The following is a 21,738-nucleotide window of genomic DNA, read 5'->3' as shown; positions in this document are numbered from 1 at the left end:
AGTATGGGGAGCAGATTGAGGCCACGGGAAATGGGACACATTTCCTGAACACAGAGCAGAAACTGGTTGGTGTTAGACGCCATCTTCCACTCCCACAGCTGCCAAAGAGCTCTAGTTCACAAATCTGAATGGATCCTGCCTGCTCAAAGCACTTCATCAGCTCCCTTTCATCCATACATAAAACCCAAAACCTCTGCATAAGACACAGGCCATTTATGATCAGACCCATCTCTTTCCAGCCTCCTTTCCCATAGATTTCCAGCCCTACTTGACAACTGAGCCATGCTGAACCGACTTCAGGTCCCAGAGCAAGTCCTTCCCAGCTCTGGAGGGGTGCATCTGCACGCCCTCCTGCCTCTGTGAGAAACTCCTGCCCTCCTTGTCTGCAGAGCACATTTCTGTCCCTCCTCTGAGCCTCAGCCCAGCTTTGAACTCCTCTGTGAAACCTCCCTCTGCTCTTCCCAGCATCCCCCCACACCCCATGCTCTATGCCCCTTTCTGCACTAAAGCAATCATCCCACCATCTGGACCCACTCTAGATGCTGGTGGGTTTATTTTCTCACTGGATCGTGAGCTCCTCAAGGGCAGGGATGAAGTATGGTCCCTCACCATAACCCACTCTACATAAGCACAAGGCTTATCTTCTGGAAGGTGCTCAAATGTTGGCTGAAGTAGTGAATGAACTCCATTTGCATTTTATCTCTGGCTGTGTCTAAACCAAAGAAAATCACACTTGTCTTCTCAGAAGAGGGAACATATTCAAATACCAAGAACTGCAGTTCCTGGTAAGACCTTTGAGAAAATGACGTTACCAACAGCAGCAACTGGAAACTCAGCAGAATGCTTAAGTGCTAAAAACAGAGTGAAATGGGCCAAGACTTGAACAGTCATGGTTTAGGGGGCCTGAAGGGGTAGAGGTGGGGGAGATTCCTGACTATCTAAAGTTTAAGAATCACACACACACAAAAATAAAATAAATAAAGTTTAACAATCACAAACAACTTCTTCCGTAAGAATTACATATATTTACATTGTGGATCTGAAATACATTTTCACAGGAGCTGCTGCTCAAATGCAAAGACTACCCAATCTGGAAACCTCCCCCAACTGTTAAAGCCAGCACTTCAGATAGGAGATAAGCTGTTTCCAGCTGGAGTGACTTTAGAAAGTCTGCTCTAAAATGAAGTCATCTTGTTCTCGTCACTGTCCTCCTCCCCAGCCTTCCTTCTGGGACCAACCCCCATCCTGTGACTCCCAAAGGACGCTGCCCTCTCTAGTTATCCATGAGGCTCCCTGGGTGCTTGGGGCTATGGGGAGGGCTCTTCAGCTTGGGGGTAGACAGGTGCTCCAACTCATAGCGTCCATTCTCAGAGGACTTGTGTGTGAGTATCTTCTTTATTCCCTCCTTCTGGCTCCTCTTGTGCTCAATAATCTGCTGGAGCTGGTACCCAGCATATTCTGGCTTGGCAGTCAGCGGGCCAGCTGGCACAGCTACGCCAAGAACATCTGACACCATGTAGGGGCGCAGCCAGCCCACCAGAGGAGTGCTTCCAGGGCTATAGTGGGTCTGCTTGTGGTAGAAGAGAAGCCCATCTACCTACAAGAAAGAAAACCAGGGATCAGAATGACTTCTGGGGCCACATGTTTGTAGGAGACCTATATGCACTGGGGTAGCTCTTGTGGTCCAGCTCTTTTTTTCTGGGTCACTGCCAGAAGAAAAAGAGTCTTTGTTTCTCACACATGAATTTCTCTAAAAGAAGAAATGGCCTAGAAAACTAAATTTTAGAAAATAAAAACATAAAAAGTACTTTCCCGTTTACAGCGTGCTTTCCTACCTAGTATTTCACCCTCTTACCCACCATGGAAGTGTCTGGGAGATGAAGCTGCTCAGACTCAGGGAGTTCTGGAGCCTCCCTCAAACACACAGTGAGTATGAAGCAGAAATTCAGCTTGAACCCAGGTCTTCTCTCCTCAAATCCCATTCACCTTCCACCACCCGGAGGTCTCTGTAGTGGGGGATGTGCTCCACACCGGGAACAAAGCCGGGGGACTGGACAAGCCCCTCCAAGATGCTGGACTGCTGAGTGCAGGGGAAACAGCCTGTCAAGAAGCCCTGCTCCCCAGCCATTGCTGGCTGCCTAAACCTCCCCCTAAATTGTCTGTGAGCTATGTTCTGGGAAACTCAGTTTTTCTCAACGGGAAGACCTCCCACAGTCCCATATGTTCTTTTCTGTGATTCAGTGACTCATCTCTAAAAAGCATTTATTGTCACTGGGGCATAAGGGTTATAAACAAAGATGGTGTTCTTACCACCTTCTTAACTGACTCCCAGAAATGAAGGCAACTCAGCCTTTGCCATTTCATCATTTAGGAAGCTGTGATCCTTTTAGCAAAATTATATCCAGTTCAAGCAAATACTTGCAGGTGACCAGGCAGAATTTTAAAGGGTATCATGGGCAAAGGAAGTCTGCTTGTAGGGTAACTGCAGGTTCTGAGGATGATCAAAGACTGCCCAGGACTGAGGAGATTCTGGGGAGGTGAGACTTTCAGCACTAAAACCAGGGAAGTCCTGGGCAACCTTGGACAAGTTGGTCGCCCCACTGCCATGCCACTGCTCAGCAAGCACTGCCATCCCTGGGGACCATTTGCTCTTCGGAGGAAGGAAGGATTAGGAATTCACAGCCCTGCAGTCTGTCAGTCACAGAAGCCCCAGCTGTGGCAGTCAAACAAGGGGCCTCGTTCTCTGGCTTGTAGCAGAAAGAGGCACACAAGAAGGACCTAGGAATGGAAGCCTCACCCCTCTCTGGGCCTCAGTTTCTCCATCTGTAAAATGAGGGCGTTAGATGAGCTGTCCTTTCAAGGGCCCTTCCAGCTCTGGCATTCTGACTTATCTGGCAGGGTGGCACTGAGGCTATGAAGGGCCACGAGCACATCCTTTTCCAAGAGTCAGCATTTAGCCCTTTTCTGATGCTTTGACACAGCAAAGTCAGAGGCTCTCTTAAGACTGTATAACCAAGTTTCCCTGTGTCCTACAATCAGATCAGAGCAATAAAAACAATGGTTTTGTTACCTCAAAAGGGAAATCCATAGACAGCACCTTACACAGGCTCTCAGGGGTACAAGGGAAATTCTTTAGCCCCACAAATTTAAACTAAAACATAAATTAGAACAAAGAATTAGTACATGTTACAAACAATATTGGTTCCAGCAACTGAACAGCTGTATCAAAGAAGAGAAGTTTTCAGTCTCATCCTTCCCTACCCACTCCCCTCTACTTATCCTCTGAATTACTAGGTCAGGAGTTCTCAACCTTGCTTTATACAGGAGAACCATCTGGGAAACTCTTAAAAATTACTCATGCCCAAGCACCACCCCGAGATTCTGACTGAACTGCTCTGGGGTGGGATCCAGTCTTTTTTTTTTTTTAAGCTCTCCAGTTGATTCATGCAGTCAGGACTGAGAACCACTGCCCTGTGCTAGGTTTAGAGATTCTATGTTATTCTCCCAGCTCTATGACAGTTGCCCCTAATGAAGGACTGGTGAAGCCCCTTTCACACCAGCAAAAGTTTTTACACTTAAGCAGTATACCAAAGTGATTAGGACTATGACAACCTCTGAGTCAGATTGCCTAGGTTTGAATCCCAGCTCTGTCAATCATTTAATCTCCATATGCCTCCATTTTCCCATCTGTAAAAAGGGATAATAAAATATCTACTTCATAGGATTGTTATGCAAATACAATGAGATAGTACATGTAGCACACACAGAAGAGCATCTCAGAGAAAGTAGTACCCACGTTCCTTTTCCTCAGTGCATGTTCTTCTAGGACCTTATTGATAACATCACTGGAAGTACTGGTCCCATTTATTGTCCTGTAACTGGTTATTCAGTTGCTTTTAAAAATGCTGTAAGCAACCCAAGCAAATGCCAGTCTACAGGGCTTAACTAATAAAATGCAATGAAAACAACTGTCCCATATTTAATCACTGAGCAAAGAGCCAAGACATTTGGGTTATCATCCTGGACTATGGGACCTTGGGGAAGGCAGTCCCTTCTCTGAGCCTATATACTAATCTATAAACAGAGGGGACTGACTAGATGAGGTCACTCTTAGCTCAGATGCAAAGGCAGAGGTTCTCAAAGTGTGGTCCATGGACCAGCAGTATCAGTTTCACTGGAGAACTTGTTAGAAATGCAAATTCTCAGGCTTTACCCCAGACCTACTGAATCAGAAATTCTGGGGGTGAGGCCCAGGAGCCTACATTTTACCAAGCCTCCAGAGGCTGCTGATGCAGGCTACAGTTGGAGAATTCTAAACAGTGTTATTAATAAAAACAGTTATTAGCATTTTATACCAACCACTGTTTATTGAGTGCTCACCGTAAGAATTATGCTAGAAAGACTTGTATATTTATGTAATTTGGTTCTTAGAACAACCCTGAAAAGTAGGTATTATTAACCCTATTAAACAGATGAAGAAACTAAGGCCAAGTAAAGATATTAACTTAACCTGGTAATTGTTAAAGCGAAAACTGGAATCTAGATAACTGTTAAGTCCATACTTTTCCCACTATGCCATGCTGCCTCAAAAAGATAATTTCATTCATAATGATTATATTTAGATAACAGACCAATCCAAACCAATCCCCATAAAGAACTCTGCAATCCTAACACCAGGCCTTACGGGATTGAGCTTGGTTTTCTCTCCCAGTCCTTCTTCTGGTAACTTTGAATGCATCCAGTAGAATCGGAAATCAGTCTGCCAGAGAAGAGAAAGGGAAAGATTAAAAACTGCTCACCTCAAACTCTAATACGAACAAAAACACCCCATTCTAAAAAGGCACCTAATGGTCAAAAGGTACAAACTTCCAGTTATAAGATAAATAAGTACCAGGGATGGAAAGTACAACACAATGACAATAGTTAACTCTGTTGTCTGGTATATACATGACAGTTGTTGAGAGCAGATCCTAAGAGTTCTCATGGCAAGGGAAAAAAAACATTTATTTTTTTCTTTTCTTTTCTTTTTGGTATCTATATGAGATGGTAGGTGTTAACTAAACTTACTCAGGTAACTACTGCAAAATATATGTAAGTCAAATCATTGTGCTATACACCTTAAACTTACAGTGTTGCATGTCAGTTTAATTTCAATAAAACTGGGAAAAAAACAGCCACCTGATTTATGAAGACCTAAGCCATTCTCTCACCCTCATTTCCCTTAAAACACTGCTGTAAGGTCAGGAAGATGTTCATAAAATCTTTAAATGTTTTTACCTTAAAATCCAATAGAATTATTAATAGTAGTAATGCCAACATTTGTCACTGAAGGCCTACTATGTCTCAGGCTCCATGCTAAGGACCTTACATACATAATCGTATTAATCCTCAACCATCCTCTGAGAATCGTATTATTATTATCTCCATTTTACAGGTGAGGACTCTGAGGCTCAGAGAGATTACATCACTCACCCAGGTGCACACAGAAATACTATGGGACCAGGACTCACCAACTCCAAAGCACATTACATTAACCTCTGTTTTATTTTACCTAAGAATTAGAAACTACTTTATAGCTGTAACTTCACATAAACTACTTTATTCCAAATTACTATTGATCTAAATTACTGATACATATGCTTCTGTTGTTATTTAGGGACTTTTCTTTCTTTCTTTTTTTTTTTAATTTCCAAAACCAAAAATAAAAAACCCACAATCTTTTCTTTATATTGTCAAAATATAGGTGGCTTTAGTTATCAAATTTGTAAGTTGTAAATGCATGTTATGAAACATCCTTCAACAGAATTATAGGAAAATATGTTCCTGATTGAATTTTTATTTTTTAATTTTTTTAATTTTTAAAAATTAATTAATTTTTGGCCACATTGGGTCTTCGTTGCTGCGTGGCCTTTCTCTCTCTTTTTTTAAAAAATAAATTTATTTATTTCTTTATTTTTGGTTGCACTGGGTCTTCGTTGCTGCCCGTGGGTTTTTTCTAGTTACGGTGAGCGGGGGCTACTCTTCGCTGTGGTGCGCGGGCTTCTCATTGCGGTGGCTTCTCTTGTTGCGGAGCATGGGCTCTAGGCGTGTGGGCTTCAGTAGTTGTGGTTCGTGGGCTCTAGAGCACAGGCTCAGTAGTTGTGGTGCACGGGCTTAGTTGCTCTGCGGCATGTGGGATCTTCCCAGACCAGGGCTTGAACCTGTGTCCCCTGCACTGGCAGGCAGATTCTTAACACTGCACCACCAGGGAAGTCCCTCGATTGAATTTTTGAGTTCTGAGTTTTAGGCTTGGCTCTGCATTTGGGCAAGGTACTTAACATCTGTGGCTCTCAGCTTTCATATCTAAATGATGAGGAGTAATAACAATAGTACATACTTACTTTTTAGAGTTGTAAGGGATTCAATGAGATCATGCTCACAAAGTGCTTAGCAATGCAGGTCTTGGCTATTTTTTTGTTGTTGTTTTTGTTTTTTTATCTTTTGGCCACACCGTGCAGCATGTGTGAACTTAGTTCCCTGACTGGGGATTGAACCCACGGCCCCTGCATTGGAAGTGCAGAGTCTTAAACTGGACCGCCAGGGAAGTCCCTTGGCTATTATTTTTTGAATGAGATGCATGCTAGAATTCTGAAGTACCAGCACCTAGCACAATTTGGAAACCTAGCTTGGGGTAATGGCTACAGAAAGAAGCAGCCTGTGGTGATAACCTGTGATTCGGACACGTGGGCCTGCATGAGGATCGCCTGGAGGTTTATTAAAACGTAAGTCCCATCCCCAGAGTTTCTGATTCAGTAGGTCTAAGAATTTGCATTACTAACAACTTTCTGAGGCCACACATTCAACATTCTGAGAACCACTATGATAAACTAATTGACAGGAGCATAAAAAACCCACCACTTTAAAACTGGAACAACGATGGGGAGCATAGGAGCAGAGATGGACCCTGTGGGGTGACCTAGCCTCTCTCTGATGACTGCGTCTGTCACTCGAAAAAATCACTAATCTGAGAAAAATGTTGTGGGAAGGTGAAACCTAAGGGGAGAATATTGGGTGGGGGGCCTCTCTCCATTTGGAAAATCTCCTTCCAAAGCTAACCCCTCAGAGATTCGAGGCCTTACGGTCATACCAAGGAGGCCCTGACATTTTCAGGGTCAAGATGTGGTTGGTGAAGAGTGGAGGTGACAGAAGTCTATTTGATGGTGCTTAACATTCCACCTTCTCTTCCTTGTGCCGCCTGCACAAGGCAGCATCCCCTTCACCTGCAACCTTCCCTGCCAGCAAGCCTCCCACACTCTGGAGAGAGGGGAGGGGGCGGTTACAGCTTCTACGAAGTCCCAGCCTACCCTACACTCTGTTTCTCCTTCCTCCCCTCAAGAATTGCTATGCTTCCCTTAGTTCCTCCTACCTCTTTTTATAAATGAAGCTAATTTAAACACACCCAAAGATGCAAGGAACATTAGACAATGTTCTTGATATACCACATCCTGTACACACCAAGAAGTTGGTCACGTACTAAACACACATGCTGAGCCACTTTCCTGGGAGGAGAGGAGAAAACAGGAGAAGACATGAGGGGAGTGTCAGTCCTTACCTGGCAGTCATAAAAAGGGTGTCCCCGCCAGCACATCACGTCCAGAACGTAGTAGGTCTGGTTCACCTCACTGTAAATGCAGTCCAGAATGGTGTAGTCTGGAGACACAAAGTAGAAAGTCAGTACAGGGTACCCCTTCCCATCAGGGTTCCCTCCACCACAATCTGGGGAGCCCCATCTTAGGGGCTTGGGAACCGAATCCAACAATCCTCAGTGCTCACGGCAAGCACCGGCACTACAGGACAAAGTTCTTCACAGCCTTTTCTGGCTACCTGGCACAGTCTAGGGGTGACCTGAGGTATGACAGCACAAGAAGGATCAAGGCAATGCCAAGTGTGAACTCTGAACCTTTAGAAAAACTGGGACATTTACTCACCTTAGAGAAGCTCAAGTTTGAAGGGAAGTAATCTTCCATTTTAGTTTACAATTACTTTTTGAGTTCCTAACAGAGGTACTGTGTTCTGTGGGGAATATTAACTATAAGTAATCCCTGCCTTTAAGGAAGTTACAATCCAGTTAAGGAGATAAGATGATTACAGAGGAAAGAACCAAGACCTGAATTATACAGCACAAACTAAGAAAAACGAGAGTTCCAGAAAATGCTTCATGGAAGAGATGGGATATGAACAATCTTTTGGGATCAGAGGACTAAAATAACAGGGTAGAGGGGAGGTGGGAGCGCATTTCAGGCTTGAGTAAAAAAAGCCAATAGAGGGCTCAGAACAGAGGACAGGAATAACCACCAGCAGAGCCTGGGCAGACAGAGGTGAGAGAACGGTTCTGGCAGCTCTGCCAACTCCTCGCTGAATGACCCCGGGCAAACTTTCGTGACCTTAGTCTCCCTGGTTGGGCCCAGGTGGGAGGAATAAGCTAAGATTAGGACACTGAGAAAGGCGAAAAGGGAGTTCGGCAGGAAGCCGCAGCAACAGTACATTACATTTGGCCTTCTGGGGGTCCTTTCCCCAGAAAACTGCACCTGTCATCTTGTGATGGAAGTCCATGGGAAAGGTGCATTGACTTTAATTTAGGGGTTTATTGCCCAGCAGGTCTCACAAGTTGCAACTATTCTGCTACTGAGGAGGCCTGACCTTGAGGGAGAGCCCAGTGGGCAGGATATTACCTGTGCGCAGTTTCAAAAGTATGCTTTTAAAGTGGGTCTTTAAAACAACTAACTAAGCAACTAACCAAGCACTGATTATAAAAGTTAATAAACAGTCAATTGTATGTAGGTACCTTTTGTTGTTGCTGAGTTTCGCCTGTTGCCTCCTGGCAGAAGGGAAGAAAAGCTGCTGACGCAGTAGCCACTCTTGGTGTAGGCACTGGTAGAGCCCTGTGTGGACAATTACCATTCTTGTCAGGCATCAAGGTCTCCTCACCCTCCTGCTTCCACATTCTGCAGGGGTGCCATCAGCCCAAAGATGGCTCTCATCAAGTCCCTCCTGCAAGAAAGCGTTTCAATCCCCATGGCAGGGACAGCTGCTGTGGCAGATGAGGAACACAGAGTGTGCAGAGAACCCCTCCCGTTACAGGCCAGGCATGCTGGTGCCGGGGGCAGGAGCAGCTACTCACCCTGGAGGCCACAATAAGGGCTCTTTTTCCAACAGGGCACACGACCACAATCCATTCCTGACCCAAATCTGAAGGGACGTCAATTAACCACTCTGAGAGCATTAACTGGGAACACAAAAAATGTGTTAAAAATCAACAGGGCTGTGCTGCTCCCATGTTTACAATGACAAAGAATTCACGTCCTACATATATAATAAAAATACACGTAAAAGAATGAGAACAGAAAAGGGTGACAGTGGGACCTCCACCCCACTAGCTCTTAGTAGTCAACTCATCTCCTGCTCACTGTGAACTTCCACTTCTCACCTTCATTATCTGCATCCATATCCATTCTTACTACTTCACCCCCTGTATGGGGGGATAGGACCCTCTATCTTTCCTTACTTTGTCCACCCACCTACCATTATCACAACCATTATGTTCCAGGGGCTATACCTCAGAGATGAATCAAGTCCCTGACCTTGAGATGCTCTAAACTAGATCATTTCCCAAACTAGTGACCCAAATACTATACTAAAGGATGTTAGGAAATCTACCTTAAATTTAAAAAAAAAAAGGGCTGTGGTGAAATGAATTTGAAAAAATTTACTCTTCCATTCATCACTAGTCCCTCCCATCTATACAAGACTTTAGCCTATCAATTAATACTTCCCACTCAATCTCTCATCTCTCCCATCTCTCCTTCCCCTTAGGCCACAAAATACTTAACCCCTAATCCTCAAAACCAAGGCAAAAATGAAAACCTTTTATCACTCTACATTTCTATTAAGATATTCCACGTTCTCTCTTTTTTCAACTACTTCGTATTTCTTTTTTTTTTAAAACATCTTTATTGGGGTATAATTGCTTTACAATGGTGTGTTAGTTTCTGCTTTATAACAAAGTGAATAAGTTATACATATACATATGTTCCCATATCTCTTCCCTCTTGTGTCTCCCTCCCTCCCACCCTCCAACTACTTCGTATTTCTTGCTGCTGCCTTCCCACCCACTCTGACACCCGCAGTCCAGATTTGCTACCTCACAGCCCCACTTGACCTCCTTGCAGCCAAGTACCTATATTCCCTCACCTCCTCCTCCTTCCTCTACTCCTGGTGTAATGCTGCCAGTCACATCCTCCTCCTTGACACATGCTCCCTTGGTCCCATGACAGTACTTTTCTGTTTTTCCTCCAAACATTCCTCCACACACTCCCCCAAAACATGTAGATAATCTTCAGGGGGCTGTTTTAGGTCCCCCTTTTCTTTTCTCTTAGATGCTGTTCCCCCCGTGGGGGTGGAACTCATCTACTTCTCTTGTCATTTCTAAGATGATGCCTCCTAATTCTCTCTCTTTTTTTTGTTTTGGCTGCGTTGGGTCTTTGTTGCTATGTGCGGGCTTTCTCTAATTGTGGCGAGTGGGGGCTACTCTTCATTGCGGTGCACGGGCTTCTCATTGCAGTGGCTTCTCTTGTTGTGGAGCACAGGCTCTAGGTGCATGGGCTTCAGTAGTTGTGGCACACGGACTCAGTAGTTGTGGCTTGCGGGCCCTAGAGCGCAGGCTCAGTAGTTGTGGCGCATGTGCTTAGTTGCTCCATGGCATGTGGGATCTTCCTTGACCAGGGCTCGAACCCGTGTCCCCTGCACTGCCAGGCAGGTTCTTAGCCACTGCGCCACCAGGGAAGTCCCCTAATTCTCTTCTTTTTCATCTCCAGACTTCTTTCCTTTCCTCCAAACCTATATTTCCAGTTGTCCATTTGCTATCTCTTTCTCTGTTGGTCCTCTCTGTACCTTAAACTCAGCATAGTCGAAACAGAATTCACTGGCTTCTGTTGCCCAAGTACCTCCCATCCCTGAAACACCCACCCTTCCCCTTCTGCGTTCTGTGCCCTGTTAATATCATCACCTTCCTCTCTGTTATTCAATTAAACCCAAGGCATAATCAACACTCTCTTAAAGAATAATAGTAATACAACACCAAAAGCACAAATGACGAAACAATAGATAAATTAGACTACATCAAAATGTAAAACTTCTGTGCTGCCAAAAACATCATCAAGAAAGTGAAAAGACAACCCACAGAATGAGAAATATTTGCAAATCATGTATCTCATAAGGAACTTGTATCTAGAATATTTAAAGAACTCTTATAACTCAATAATAAAAGACAAATAGCCCAATTTTTAAATGGGCAAAGGATTTGAATAGACATTTCTCCAAAGATAAACACATGAAAAGAAGCTCAATATCATTAGTTACTAGGGAAATGAAAATCAAAACCATGAAACACCACTTCACACCCACTAGGATGGTTATATTCAAAAGGACGGACAATAACGAGTATTGGCAAAGATGTGGAGAAACAAACTCTCAAACATTGCTGGTGGGAATGTAAAATGGTGTAGTCACTCTGAAAAATAGTCTGATAGCTCCAGAGTTATCATATGGCCTAGTAACTCCACTCCCAGGTATATACCCAAGAGAAATGAAAACATATGTCCATGCAAAAACATGTAAATAAATGTTCATAGCAGCAATATTCATAATAGCCCCAAAGTGGAAACAACTCAAAAGGCCATCAACTGATGAATGGATAAACAAAATGTGGTGTACCTATACAACAGAATATTATTTGAAAAGACATGAAAAGGAATGAAGTTCTAACACATGCTACAACATAAATGAATCTTGAAAACCTTCTAAGTGAAAGAAGCCAGAAGCAAAAGGATGTATCTCATATGATTCCATTTATACGAAATGTCCAAAATAGACAAATCCACAGAGACAGAAAGTAGATCAGTGATTGCTCTAGGGCCTGGAGGGAAGGGGAAATGGGGAGTGACTGCTAATGGGTGTGAAAATATTCTAGAATTAGATCGTGGTGATGGTTGCACAGCTCTGTGAATTACTAAAAAAATACTGAATTGTACTCTGTAAATGGGTGAATTGTATGTTATGTGAATTGTATCTCAAAATGGCTGTTTAAAAAAATAGCAGTAGCAGCTAATACTGTGGGGCATTCATTATGGGCTCTGGGCTAGGTATTTAAGGTACACTATTTCATTTAATCCTTCTAACAATCCTATGAGATAGGTACTATTATGATGTCCCATTTTATGGATAAGAAACTAGAGACTTAGACTGGTTAAGTAACTTGCCCATGGTCAACACAGAGCCTGACTTTGAGGTCAGTCCATGCGACCTGAGCTTAAACCCTTACCCGCTTCTCATATTGCCTCTCCTAGCCATAAATTCTGTTCATTCCACCTGGCAACATCTCTCATACTCATGACCTCTTTTCCTTCCCACTTCCACTGCCCTTAGCACTCATCAGATCTTTTAGCAAACCTAAGCCCCCTACCACAGTCTCTCTCTTCCAGGCCTTTCTACACTGATGTGGTAGTCATCACATGAAGTCCCACCTCTGTCCCTGGCTCAAAAAGTCTCGGTGGTTCCTCACAATCTAGACCCAGAGTCTAAAACCTTGTACATATTTCTGCTATACTCCTCCCCCTACCCTATGTTGCTCCATCCTCACACACACTCTGCACACCCCTCCTGAACACATCATATATTCTTCTCCTACCTCTGGGCTCTTGCTCAGCCTGATCCTGCGGCCTGGAATGCCCTGAAATGCTCTGTACCTCCACCTGTCCTACCCATGTTTCCAAACTGTCTCCTCTTTCATTAAGCTTTTCCTGATTTCACAACCCTGCTTCCTTCTCTGTTGGAAGTTAATTTCACTTTCTTATTGCAAAAACCATAATCTACACTTATTAGAGGAGTGCATGGGCTATTTCTGGCCCACGTCTATCTTCCCCTGAGAATAGCCTAGCTTAACACAAAACAGGGCCTTCAACAATGCTTGCTTGGGGGGGACTTTTCTGGTGATCCAGTGGCTAAGACTCTGCACTCCCAATGCAGGGGGTCCGGGGTTCGATCCCTGGTCAGGGAACTAGACCCTGCATGCCACAACTAAAGATCCCACATGCAGCAACAAAGATCGTGCGTACCGCAACTGAGACCCGGTGCAGATAGATAGATAGATAAATAAATAAATATTTTTTAAAAAGCCAATATTCTGTTTTAAACAAAAACAAAACAGAACAATGCTTGCTCAGGACTTCCCTAGTGGTGCAGTAGTTAAGACTCTGTGCTTCCACTGCAGAGGGCATTGGTTCGATCCCTGGTCAGGGAACTAAGATACCGCATGCTGTGCAGCATGGCCAAAAAATTTAAAAAACAACAAAAAAACAATGTTTGCTCAACAGAACTAAATTGTACTTTGTCATAGAAGATGTCTGTGCTATATTTGAGGCAGAGAAAGAGGATGGGAGTGTGTGCACCCAGGAACCATATTCTTAAGGTGGGAGAGGATTCTGAAGTGACAAGACACTTGGGTTATAGAGAGAAGTATACAACAGCAGGGTAGACCCCCAGCCCCACTCAGACACATGCCCTGCCTTCTGGAAAATAACTGGGTTGCCTAGAGCACTGGACAGTCTCCATGCCTGCTTCACCTATGGCGCCACAAGCCACACTGATTTCCTCTCCGGAATCAACAGGCCACTTAGTCAAGTCTGTTATAGTGATCTGTTGTTTCATGGCCTCAACCTCACCTAGGCCAACTGGCTGGCCTGGGGTGGCTGGGCAGGCTCCCAGTATTCAAGGACCTCCAAGCTCCTACCACCTGAGTGTGAAGACCCAAGGCTGGCATGTTAGTCCACCACTTGGGAAAGACTACCAGCTTGGGAGATGGGGTGGGGGATAGTGCTGGGCTGGGCAGGCCTGATCCAAAACAGCTGTATAACGACTAGTAAAGAATGGCGTCCGCTAGCATATCAGTAGCTCAGGGGCTTTAAATGCAGCAGGCCGGAAGCCTTTGCTAACAGCATGGGGTAATGATTCCCAAACCCACTACCCAGACTCTATCAGTGACCCCTGTCAGCACACAAAACTGTAAGTCATCTCTTTTCATCTCATAACTTTGATGTACATCAGCACTTTCGTTGCAGATGCTATTCCTTCTTCCTGCCTCATCCTCCTCTTTAGGGCAAGTAAAGAGCTTTGACTGCACAGTAAAGGGAGCAGGACCAGCTGCGCCTAATCTTCTCTGGAGCACTCACTTGATTAGCATAGCGTTTTGGTAACTTCTTGCCAGTGTCAACGTCCATTTCCTCATCATCTTTCTTTTCTTCTTCTTCCTCACTCTCCATCCCTGTCCAGTCATCTTCAGCGAGTCTTCTGGCATGGTTCACATAATCCAGCCGCTTTCTGAGAAAAGAAAAGGCATAAGGACAGGTCTTTACGTCTTATAGGAAGACACCTTGCAATGTGACAGATGTAATTCAAAGTCTCCAAATTCAAAAGCAACTTGGGAATTGTGGTGGGGTAAGCGATGACAAAATTTCCTTTGTAAGCCTTAACTAGTGACCACCTCCTCACAGATCCTAAATAGGAAACCCCCTCTGAACACACTCAGCTTTCCTCAGTTTCCTAAGAATAGGCAAGGTACAATATTTAAAGGAATTCTCAGGGTTCGCTAGCGGCTGATCTTACTCCTACCCACCCCACCCTAGACTCCCATCTCCACCCCAGGTGAGAGCTGATACTTCCCTGCCAGGGATTGCAGAGAGGAAACACCAAGATGCAGTGAGAAGTTTGAGACAAGGACAGCTTCTGGGACTTTCTGAGGAACAGCCAGACCTTTTTGCAGTTCCTAACTTTCAAAAAAGGCCACTTAGAAAAAACTAAGGAAATCTGAGTAAAGAAGTATGGATTTTAGTTAATAATAATGTATCAATATTTGTTCATTAGTTGTAACAAGTGTACTATAAGATGTTGGGAATTCCCTAGCGGTCCAGTGGTTAGGACTCGGCACTTTCACTGCCGTGGGCCCAGGTTCAATCCCTGGTTGGGGAACTAAGATCCTGCAAGCTGCTCAGCGTGGCCAAAAAAAAAAGAGAGAGAGGAACTTGACATTTTGGAGGGAGACTTTTCACCAGATACTCTTTTTTAAAAACACTTATTTATTTATTTATGGCTGTGTTGGGTCTTCGTTGCTGCATGCGGGCTTTCTCTGGTTGTGGCGAGCGGGGGCTTCTCATTGTGGTGGCTTTTCTTGTTGCGGAACACAGGCTCTAGGCACACGGGCTTCAGTAGCTGTGGTGCACAGGCTTAGCTGCTCCGCGGCATGTGGGATCTTCCTGGATCAGGGCTCAAACCCATGTCCCCTGCATTGGCAGGCGGATTCTTAACCACTGCACCACCAGGGAAGTCCCTTCTCCATATACTCTTTTATGGATTGTGAATTTTGAACCATACGAACATATTACCTATTCCAAATTAATCACAATTTTTAAAAACTGGGGATCGGGGGAATGCGTGATCTGAGAATGTAATCTGCAAGCAACCCAGAGGCCACAAGGAACCATCTCTGCTAAACACATCTAGTGATGAAGCAGTGGGCAAAATGCAGCTGTCGATAGTTCCTCCTAATCCTTAATTCCTTAACCAGAAGAGGCCTGTGTTGCACTGAGAATAAAAGGATAGGCCCTGCCTTCAGAGCAGCCCATCCTCAAACACTCCTATCCTGCAATCAATCTCTCTCCCTGTTTGCTCATCTTGGTATTGAGACCGAAGTGTATGGAAGACATTTCCTCAGATTCCCTGTGGAATTATTTGTCTTGAATTCCCAAGGGCTCCACAGAAACATCTGGGCTGAAGGAAGACAGGAAGCCCACACCAAAGCCAGGAGTCAGACTGCAGGAGAAGGCACACAGGGAATGTGGGGAGTGGAAGTATGGGAGTGGCTTTCACAAGTCCCTAAACTACAAAGCTCAGTATTGCTGCCAGGAAAAAAGAAAAGAAAAATTTAACCAGAGAGTTGAGCTTTTGCTTTCAAACTTCAGTCTCTCCCTACTCCCTCATTTTTCCCAAGCTCTGGGTGTAAAGGATGTCTACCTCTGCCAGGATTTACCCCTCCCAACCTTGTGGGCAAGAAGAACAACCTACAAAGGGTCCACTTTGAAGGTGGCTCTGTAGAGACAAGCCTGGAGCCTCCTGAATGGTTCACAGCTCCCAGCCTACAGAGAGAAGCCAAGGAGTTAAAGTATCCCTTACGATTTCTGCAGTTCCAGTAACCGGCGGCGCCGCTCACTCTGCTCCAAGGAACTGTACTTGGACTTGTACTGGGACAGGCGGGGGTGTGGGGCAGCTGTGCTGTTCAGATCTTGAGACACAGAAAAGCTACTAGCCAGGGCTTGACTCAGCTCTTCCATCTTCCCTACAAAGGAAAACATCAGAAAATTGTTCAATCGTTTTGTATCACCTTTCGGGTACAGGCAGTTATGGTGTAACATGATGGCTACATTCCTAAAAAACCTCACATAATCCAAAATCACAATTATTTCTATGGGAAAAAAAAAGAAGTTAAAGGGTAAGTGAGTTACATATGAGCAGTAATGTTTTTCTCACAGATATTTTAATAATGAGCATTTTGATAGCTCTGAGTGTATAAACTTCAACATCAATCAAATTCACCTTGTGATTGAATCTAACTTTTGCTCTTTGTCATCATTCACCAGGGACCCTGTCATTAATTCCTTCTTACAATCATTGACATGCAGTGAAGTAATCGATCATCTAATTTTTTTCCTGAATAGTTCTAAAAAGCTGTTACTCAATAACTAATGTAATTTTCTTTTTTAACATTTTTTTTTTTTAATGTAGGGCTTCCCTGGTGGCACAATGGTTAAGAATCCACCTGCCAATGCAGGGGACACGGGTTCGAGCCCTGGTCCGGGAAGATCCCATGTGCTGCGGAGCAACTAAGCCCGTGCACCGCAACTACTGAGCCTGTGCTCTAGAGCCCACGAGCCACAACTACTGAAGCCCGTGCGCCTGGAGCCCGGGCTCCGCAACAAGAGAAGCCACTGCAATGAGAAGCCCGCACACCACAAGGAAGAGTAGCCCCCCCTCACCGCAACTAGAGAAAGCCCGCACACAGCAACGAAGACCCAAGGCAGCCAAAAATAAATAAATTTGAATAAATAAATAAAATATGTAATTTTCTGATGCAAGTTTTATCTGATTGGCTGTTTAGTTCTCCAATAAATGCCAACTCATATCAAGAAAATTTAGTTCCAGGAGAAGTACTGGTTCTGGAGCCCAGGGAGGAAGACAAGAGGAGCCAAAAACCCAAACCTGGCAGTTACTTTCTTGCTTTATAGCTTGTTTTGTTTATTTGCTTGTTTGGGGTGGGCAGAAGGAAGGTTTCAGGGCTACCTATGCAGGACTCATTTCGAAAAGAGCTAAAATATGTAAGGCTGCCTCCCAGTTAACACCAGCTGCTCTAGAAAATGTGAAGGACAGACATGTGGTACACTTGGGAGACAGAGAGTAAATCATATTGGAGACAGACTACCAAGGGCCACCCTGAAGAACAGGAGTAGAGAGAAAGATGTGAATTCACACTTCACTCACCCTTCCATGAATGAAGGTATGAGGTAGCACAGGAGCTCCCCTAAAGATTAAATGTGCACCTCAAGGAATTCCCTGGCAGTCCATTGGTTAGGACTCTGTACTTTCACTGCCAAGGGCCCAGGTTCAATCCCTGGTGGGGGAACTAAGATCTCACAAGCCGCCACGGCCGGAAGAAAAAAAAAAAAAAAGTGTGCCTCAGACTGCAAGAAAAGAGGAACATTTGGGAGAAATTTTATTCACACACCTGGGCTGGCCCAACCCTTCAAGTTCTAGTATAAACCAGAGGGTACCACCAGTGCTTAAACTCCATCCCAGTCCAGGTCCCAATGCTCTGAGCCTCAAAACCAACAGGTTCATTGCAGAGCCTCCACAGTTAAAAATACAACTCTATGGGCCTCTACTTGGCAAAGAGTTATTTTCCATTGCACATTTGAATTCAGATTTTCTTTCTTAATTTACAGCATTAGATTTTTTTTTTTAATGCCCGCACCATGCGGCTTTCGGGATATTAGTTCCCAGACAAGGGATCAAGCCCCCAGAGTGAAAGCGCTGAGTCCTAACCACTGGACCACCAGGGAATTGCCTAGATTTCTTTTTTCTAATTTGAAAGGAACTTTTTGTGTGTGTGTGGTTAAAAACGCATGACATAAAGTTTACCACTTAACCTTTTATTTTTTTTTTGTGGTACGCGGGCCTCTCACAGTTGTGGCCTCTCCCGTTGAGGAGCACAGGCTCCGGACGTGCAGGCTCAGCGGCCACGGCTCACGGGCCCAGCCGCTCCGCGGCATGTGGGATCTTCCCGGACCGGGGCACAAACCCGTGTCCCCTGCCTCGGCAGGCGGACTCTCAACCACTGCGCCACCAGGGAAGCCCCACTTAACCATTTTTAAATGTACACTCCAGTTGTGTTAATTACATTCACATTGCTGTGCAATTTCCAGAACTCTATTATTCTTGCAAAATGGAACCTTTATACCCATTAAACACGAAAAAAACAAACAAAAACCAAAAAACCCACCTTTTTAAAACTTAAGATTAGCATATTATGTGTGGATTTGAGGCGTGTCTTAACATGTATGTTATGCAACCGGGGTGGCCATTCGTAGTTGAGGCTGGGTGACGAGTACTTAGGATCCTAAATGGTATGCTATTTTCTGTATTTTTCTATACTTTTGTGTAAGTTTGAACACTTCCATAATAAAATCTTTTAAAGATTCATTATGTCTTTGTCTTACCAAAGTAATGACCCAATCTAAAATACATTTATTAGGCCTCATCGTGCTTTATCTCGGTGTGGGTTCATGCTCTGCCAAGAAGCATAAAATCCTTCTTAAAATTGATGCCTTGGATACTGGGGCGGCTGGCTGTACCTCCCTTTATGGCTGTCCTTGGCTGGCTCCTGCTCTTTCAACCCATTCTTCGGAGGATGATGACTCCAAGGGTTCTGACCTGGGGGGGTCTCAAACTCCACCTGTATCCCATTTCCGACCCACCCAGGCCCCTCCCCCGAGCTCCAGACTCCAATTGTCCCCCACTACTGTCTCTTCCTCCTCCTCCCCCTCCGGGGGCGCCCCGCCTCGAATCCCCCAGCCAGGATCTAGGCCTCCTCAGCGTCTCCCACCGGGCTTCAATGCGGCCGGGGGAACCGAACTCCACTCGGCCGCCCTCCCCGCTACAGGCGCGCACAGCTTTTCTCTATGGATGGGGTCATCTAGGCCTTGCATGATTCGCCCCTCCCCCACAAAGAAAATCCCTGAGGGGTCCTGGCCCGACAGCCTGGAACTGAAGAGTGGAAGCGCGCCCAAGGAGAGGCCCCAGCCTCGCTCTGCCCCTCCAGGTCATGTCTCGGGAAGCCGGGAGTGTGCAGCCGGCCACAGAGAGTTACAGCCGGGCGCCCAGGGGCAGTTCGGGAGCCGGCGGGGCCCAAGCTAGAACCGACGACTCACCAGGCCGAGGTGACAATTCCACGCGCAGCCGCCAACGCCGCCGCCGGGGGCCGACCAATCAGCTGCCTTTAGAGAGCCGGCCCCGCTCCCTTGGCCGCCGCCGAGCCGCCGGGCTCACCCACCTAGCGCTGGGAGTTTCCGGCTCCTCCGGACGTAGAGAGCGCCGGGAGTTCTTCCGCGGTTCTGTCACGGGCTTGCGGTTACTTCCGCCCTCAACTACCGGGGTTTTTCCAGTCCGCCCGGGCGGGAGTCCTTCTGCTTTTGTGTTGCTACCCTCCTGAAAGGTGACTTGGCCGGGCCGAAGCCTCACTCCTGGGCAGAAGCTTCTCCGGGTTACTTTCGCCGATAGCTGGAACCCCGGTCTCGTGGCCGGGCGTTCAAGGCCCTCCAGGCCCTGGATCCTGCCGCCTCCCCCAGATACGCACAGTCCTTAGGAGTGCACCAACAGTCCGCTCCCTCTCCCGTGACCATGCTTTATGCGGGAAAGCGCTGCCTGAATGACTCCCTCCCCCAACCACACATACACCCACCACTAAGTCTCAGACAATTAGTCGTCCCCTACCCATTCGCCCCTTAGAACACTGGAAAGAAACCTCGATTACAGCCATTTGCTCGCTTTAGGAGTTTCTCTTTCCTTCTCGGCTGTGGGCTTGGCAATGGTAGGGACCTGGTTTGATTCCTGCATCCGGCACAAGGCACGGCTCTGGTGAAGGAATGAATTGGTGCAAAGGGTGGAGGGAAGCAGCCGAGATTTACGAACTTAATAAAACTGGAGAGCAGCCTTTGTGGGCTAAGATTGAAGAGATGCAAAATAAAACTGTGAATAGCCATTTATTGAATACTTACATTGAGGCAGACCCCGTGCTCTGCATGAATTATTTAATCTTAAAATAGCACAAGGAAGTAGAGACTAAAGCTCAGAGAGGTTAAGCAACTTGGCCAAAGTTACACGGCTTTTGAGCCAAATATTTAAGTTTGCTGCATGTCTGACTTACAGAGAAGTTGGATATTACAATACCACACTACAGAAACAACGTACACAAAGTTGGCACATTTTGAGTCCAAGGTGTGGACTTGTTGCATATTTTATGTACATGACTCCGTCCATTTGGAGGTCAGATTGACAGGGAGGGTAGAGGGTGCTTGGGGCTGTGGAAGACCAATTTTTCTTTTCTTTTTTTTTACTTCAGAATTTACATAGGTGAGCTCTAACTTTCAGTGGTCAGGCTGTGCACTAGGTTATTTGGTGCATCGACAAATAAAAGCTGATTATGAGACTGACAAAGAAGAGCCCAGGACCTGACTTCACTAGGAAACTTTGACACCAGGATATTAAGTATTTTGTGTCTCAGAACCACCATTCTCTACCCACGACCACAGAAGTCACAGAAAAGAACAAAGGCCCTACGCTGGAGGAAAATAGACTGAGATGGACAAATTCATGCACTGAGGTCCAGGAGAAAGGCTCCAGCCCCTCATTCACACCAGCTGAATAACTTCCCATATCACTAAAAAACCAACTAAATGTCACTCAGCCCAGGGGCTCATTTGGGGCCAGTTAGTGTTCCATAAAGGGCTGCTCTACCTGGAACAGTGATTCTCCAACTGTAGCCATTGGCACTCCACCTTCACAACCTTGACCACATACACATACACCTATATTTGATGTCTTTAAACCAATTTACTTTTTTAAAAAGCCTAATACATTTATTTGAAAGAGGAACACCATAACATTACCTTAAATCACTTCCCACTTTAATAGAAAGCATCTATGAACTCTATAGTGAAAATAGTATAATATTATAATCTAGCTACATACTGATGTCTGTAGAAAACTGTAAGACTGTGGACTTTGTAAAAATCAGAGATTAGCAAGTGTTGGAAAACTGATAAGGAGTAACACTAACAGAATTTTTCTTTTATGTAATCAGAAAAATTCACAGAGAACAGAAGATCCACTTTCTCACGCTATGATTTAATGTTACTTAAGGTGGAATTTGGGGACTTCCCTGGCGGTCCACTGGTTAAGACTCTGGTTCAATCCCTGCTTGGGGAACAAAGATCTTGCATGCTGTGCTGCAGGGCCAAAAAAAAAAAAATAAGTAAGGTGGAATTTGTGTACCCCCCAAAATCTCGTAAGCACCTACAGGCAGGGGAATCTTTATCTAGA

The 21,738-nt window shown here is 45.2% G+C and overlaps 1 protein-coding gene across 2 annotated transcripts; it reads right to left on the bottom strand.

The window, feature by feature from the left end:
* Positions 1-975: 975 nt before the first annotated feature.
* Positions 976-20,038, bottom strand: SNUPN (snurportin 1). 2 transcript variants are annotated; one of them, XM_060003673.1, is made up of 9 exons: positions 19,569-20,030; positions 16,261-16,423; positions 14,265-14,412; positions 9,161-9,265; positions 8,825-8,921; positions 7,592-7,689; positions 4,685-4,759; positions 3,071-3,151; positions 976-1,597 (listed from the first exon to the last, which is right to left on the bottom strand). In XM_060003673.1, the coding sequence occupies exons 2-9, from the start codon at positions 16,416-16,418 to the stop codon at positions 1,274-1,276; spliced, it is 1,086 nt and encodes a 361-aa protein (XP_059859656.1). In that variant the 5' UTR covers positions 16,419-16,423; positions 19,569-20,030; the 3' UTR covers positions 976-1,273. The 2 variants fall into 2 exon arrangements, with proteins under 2 accessions (XP_059859656.1, XP_059859657.1); XM_060003674.1 differs by lacking the exon at positions 3,071-3,151 and having other exon boundaries at positions 19,569-20,038.
* Positions 20,039-21,738: the final 1,700 nt, after the last annotated feature.

This window comes from Delphinus delphis, chromosome 2 (assembly GCF_949987515.2).
Source record: "Delphinus delphis chromosome 2, mDelDel1.2, whole genome shotgun sequence".
NCBI lineage: Eukaryota > Metazoa > Chordata > Mammalia > Artiodactyla > Delphinidae > Delphinus > Delphinus delphis.
This window is presented reverse-complemented; position numbering and strand designations above follow the sequence as displayed.

Excerpts from the sequence above, each read along its gene's own strand:
- SNUPN (XM_060003673.1), bottom strand. The coding sequence starts at position 16,418 with ATGGAAGAGCTGAGTCAAGCCCTGGCTAGTAGCTTTTCTGTGTCTCAA. Across the intron at positions 14,413-16,260 it reads TTACTGGAACTGCAGAAATC|AAAGCGGCTGGATTATGTGA; the intron begins GTAAGGGATACT and ends TTCTTTTCTCAG. Across the intron at positions 7,690-8,824 it reads AAACTCAGCAACAACAAAAG|ACTACACCATTCTGGACTGC; the intron begins GTACCTACATAC and ends TTGTGTCTCCAG.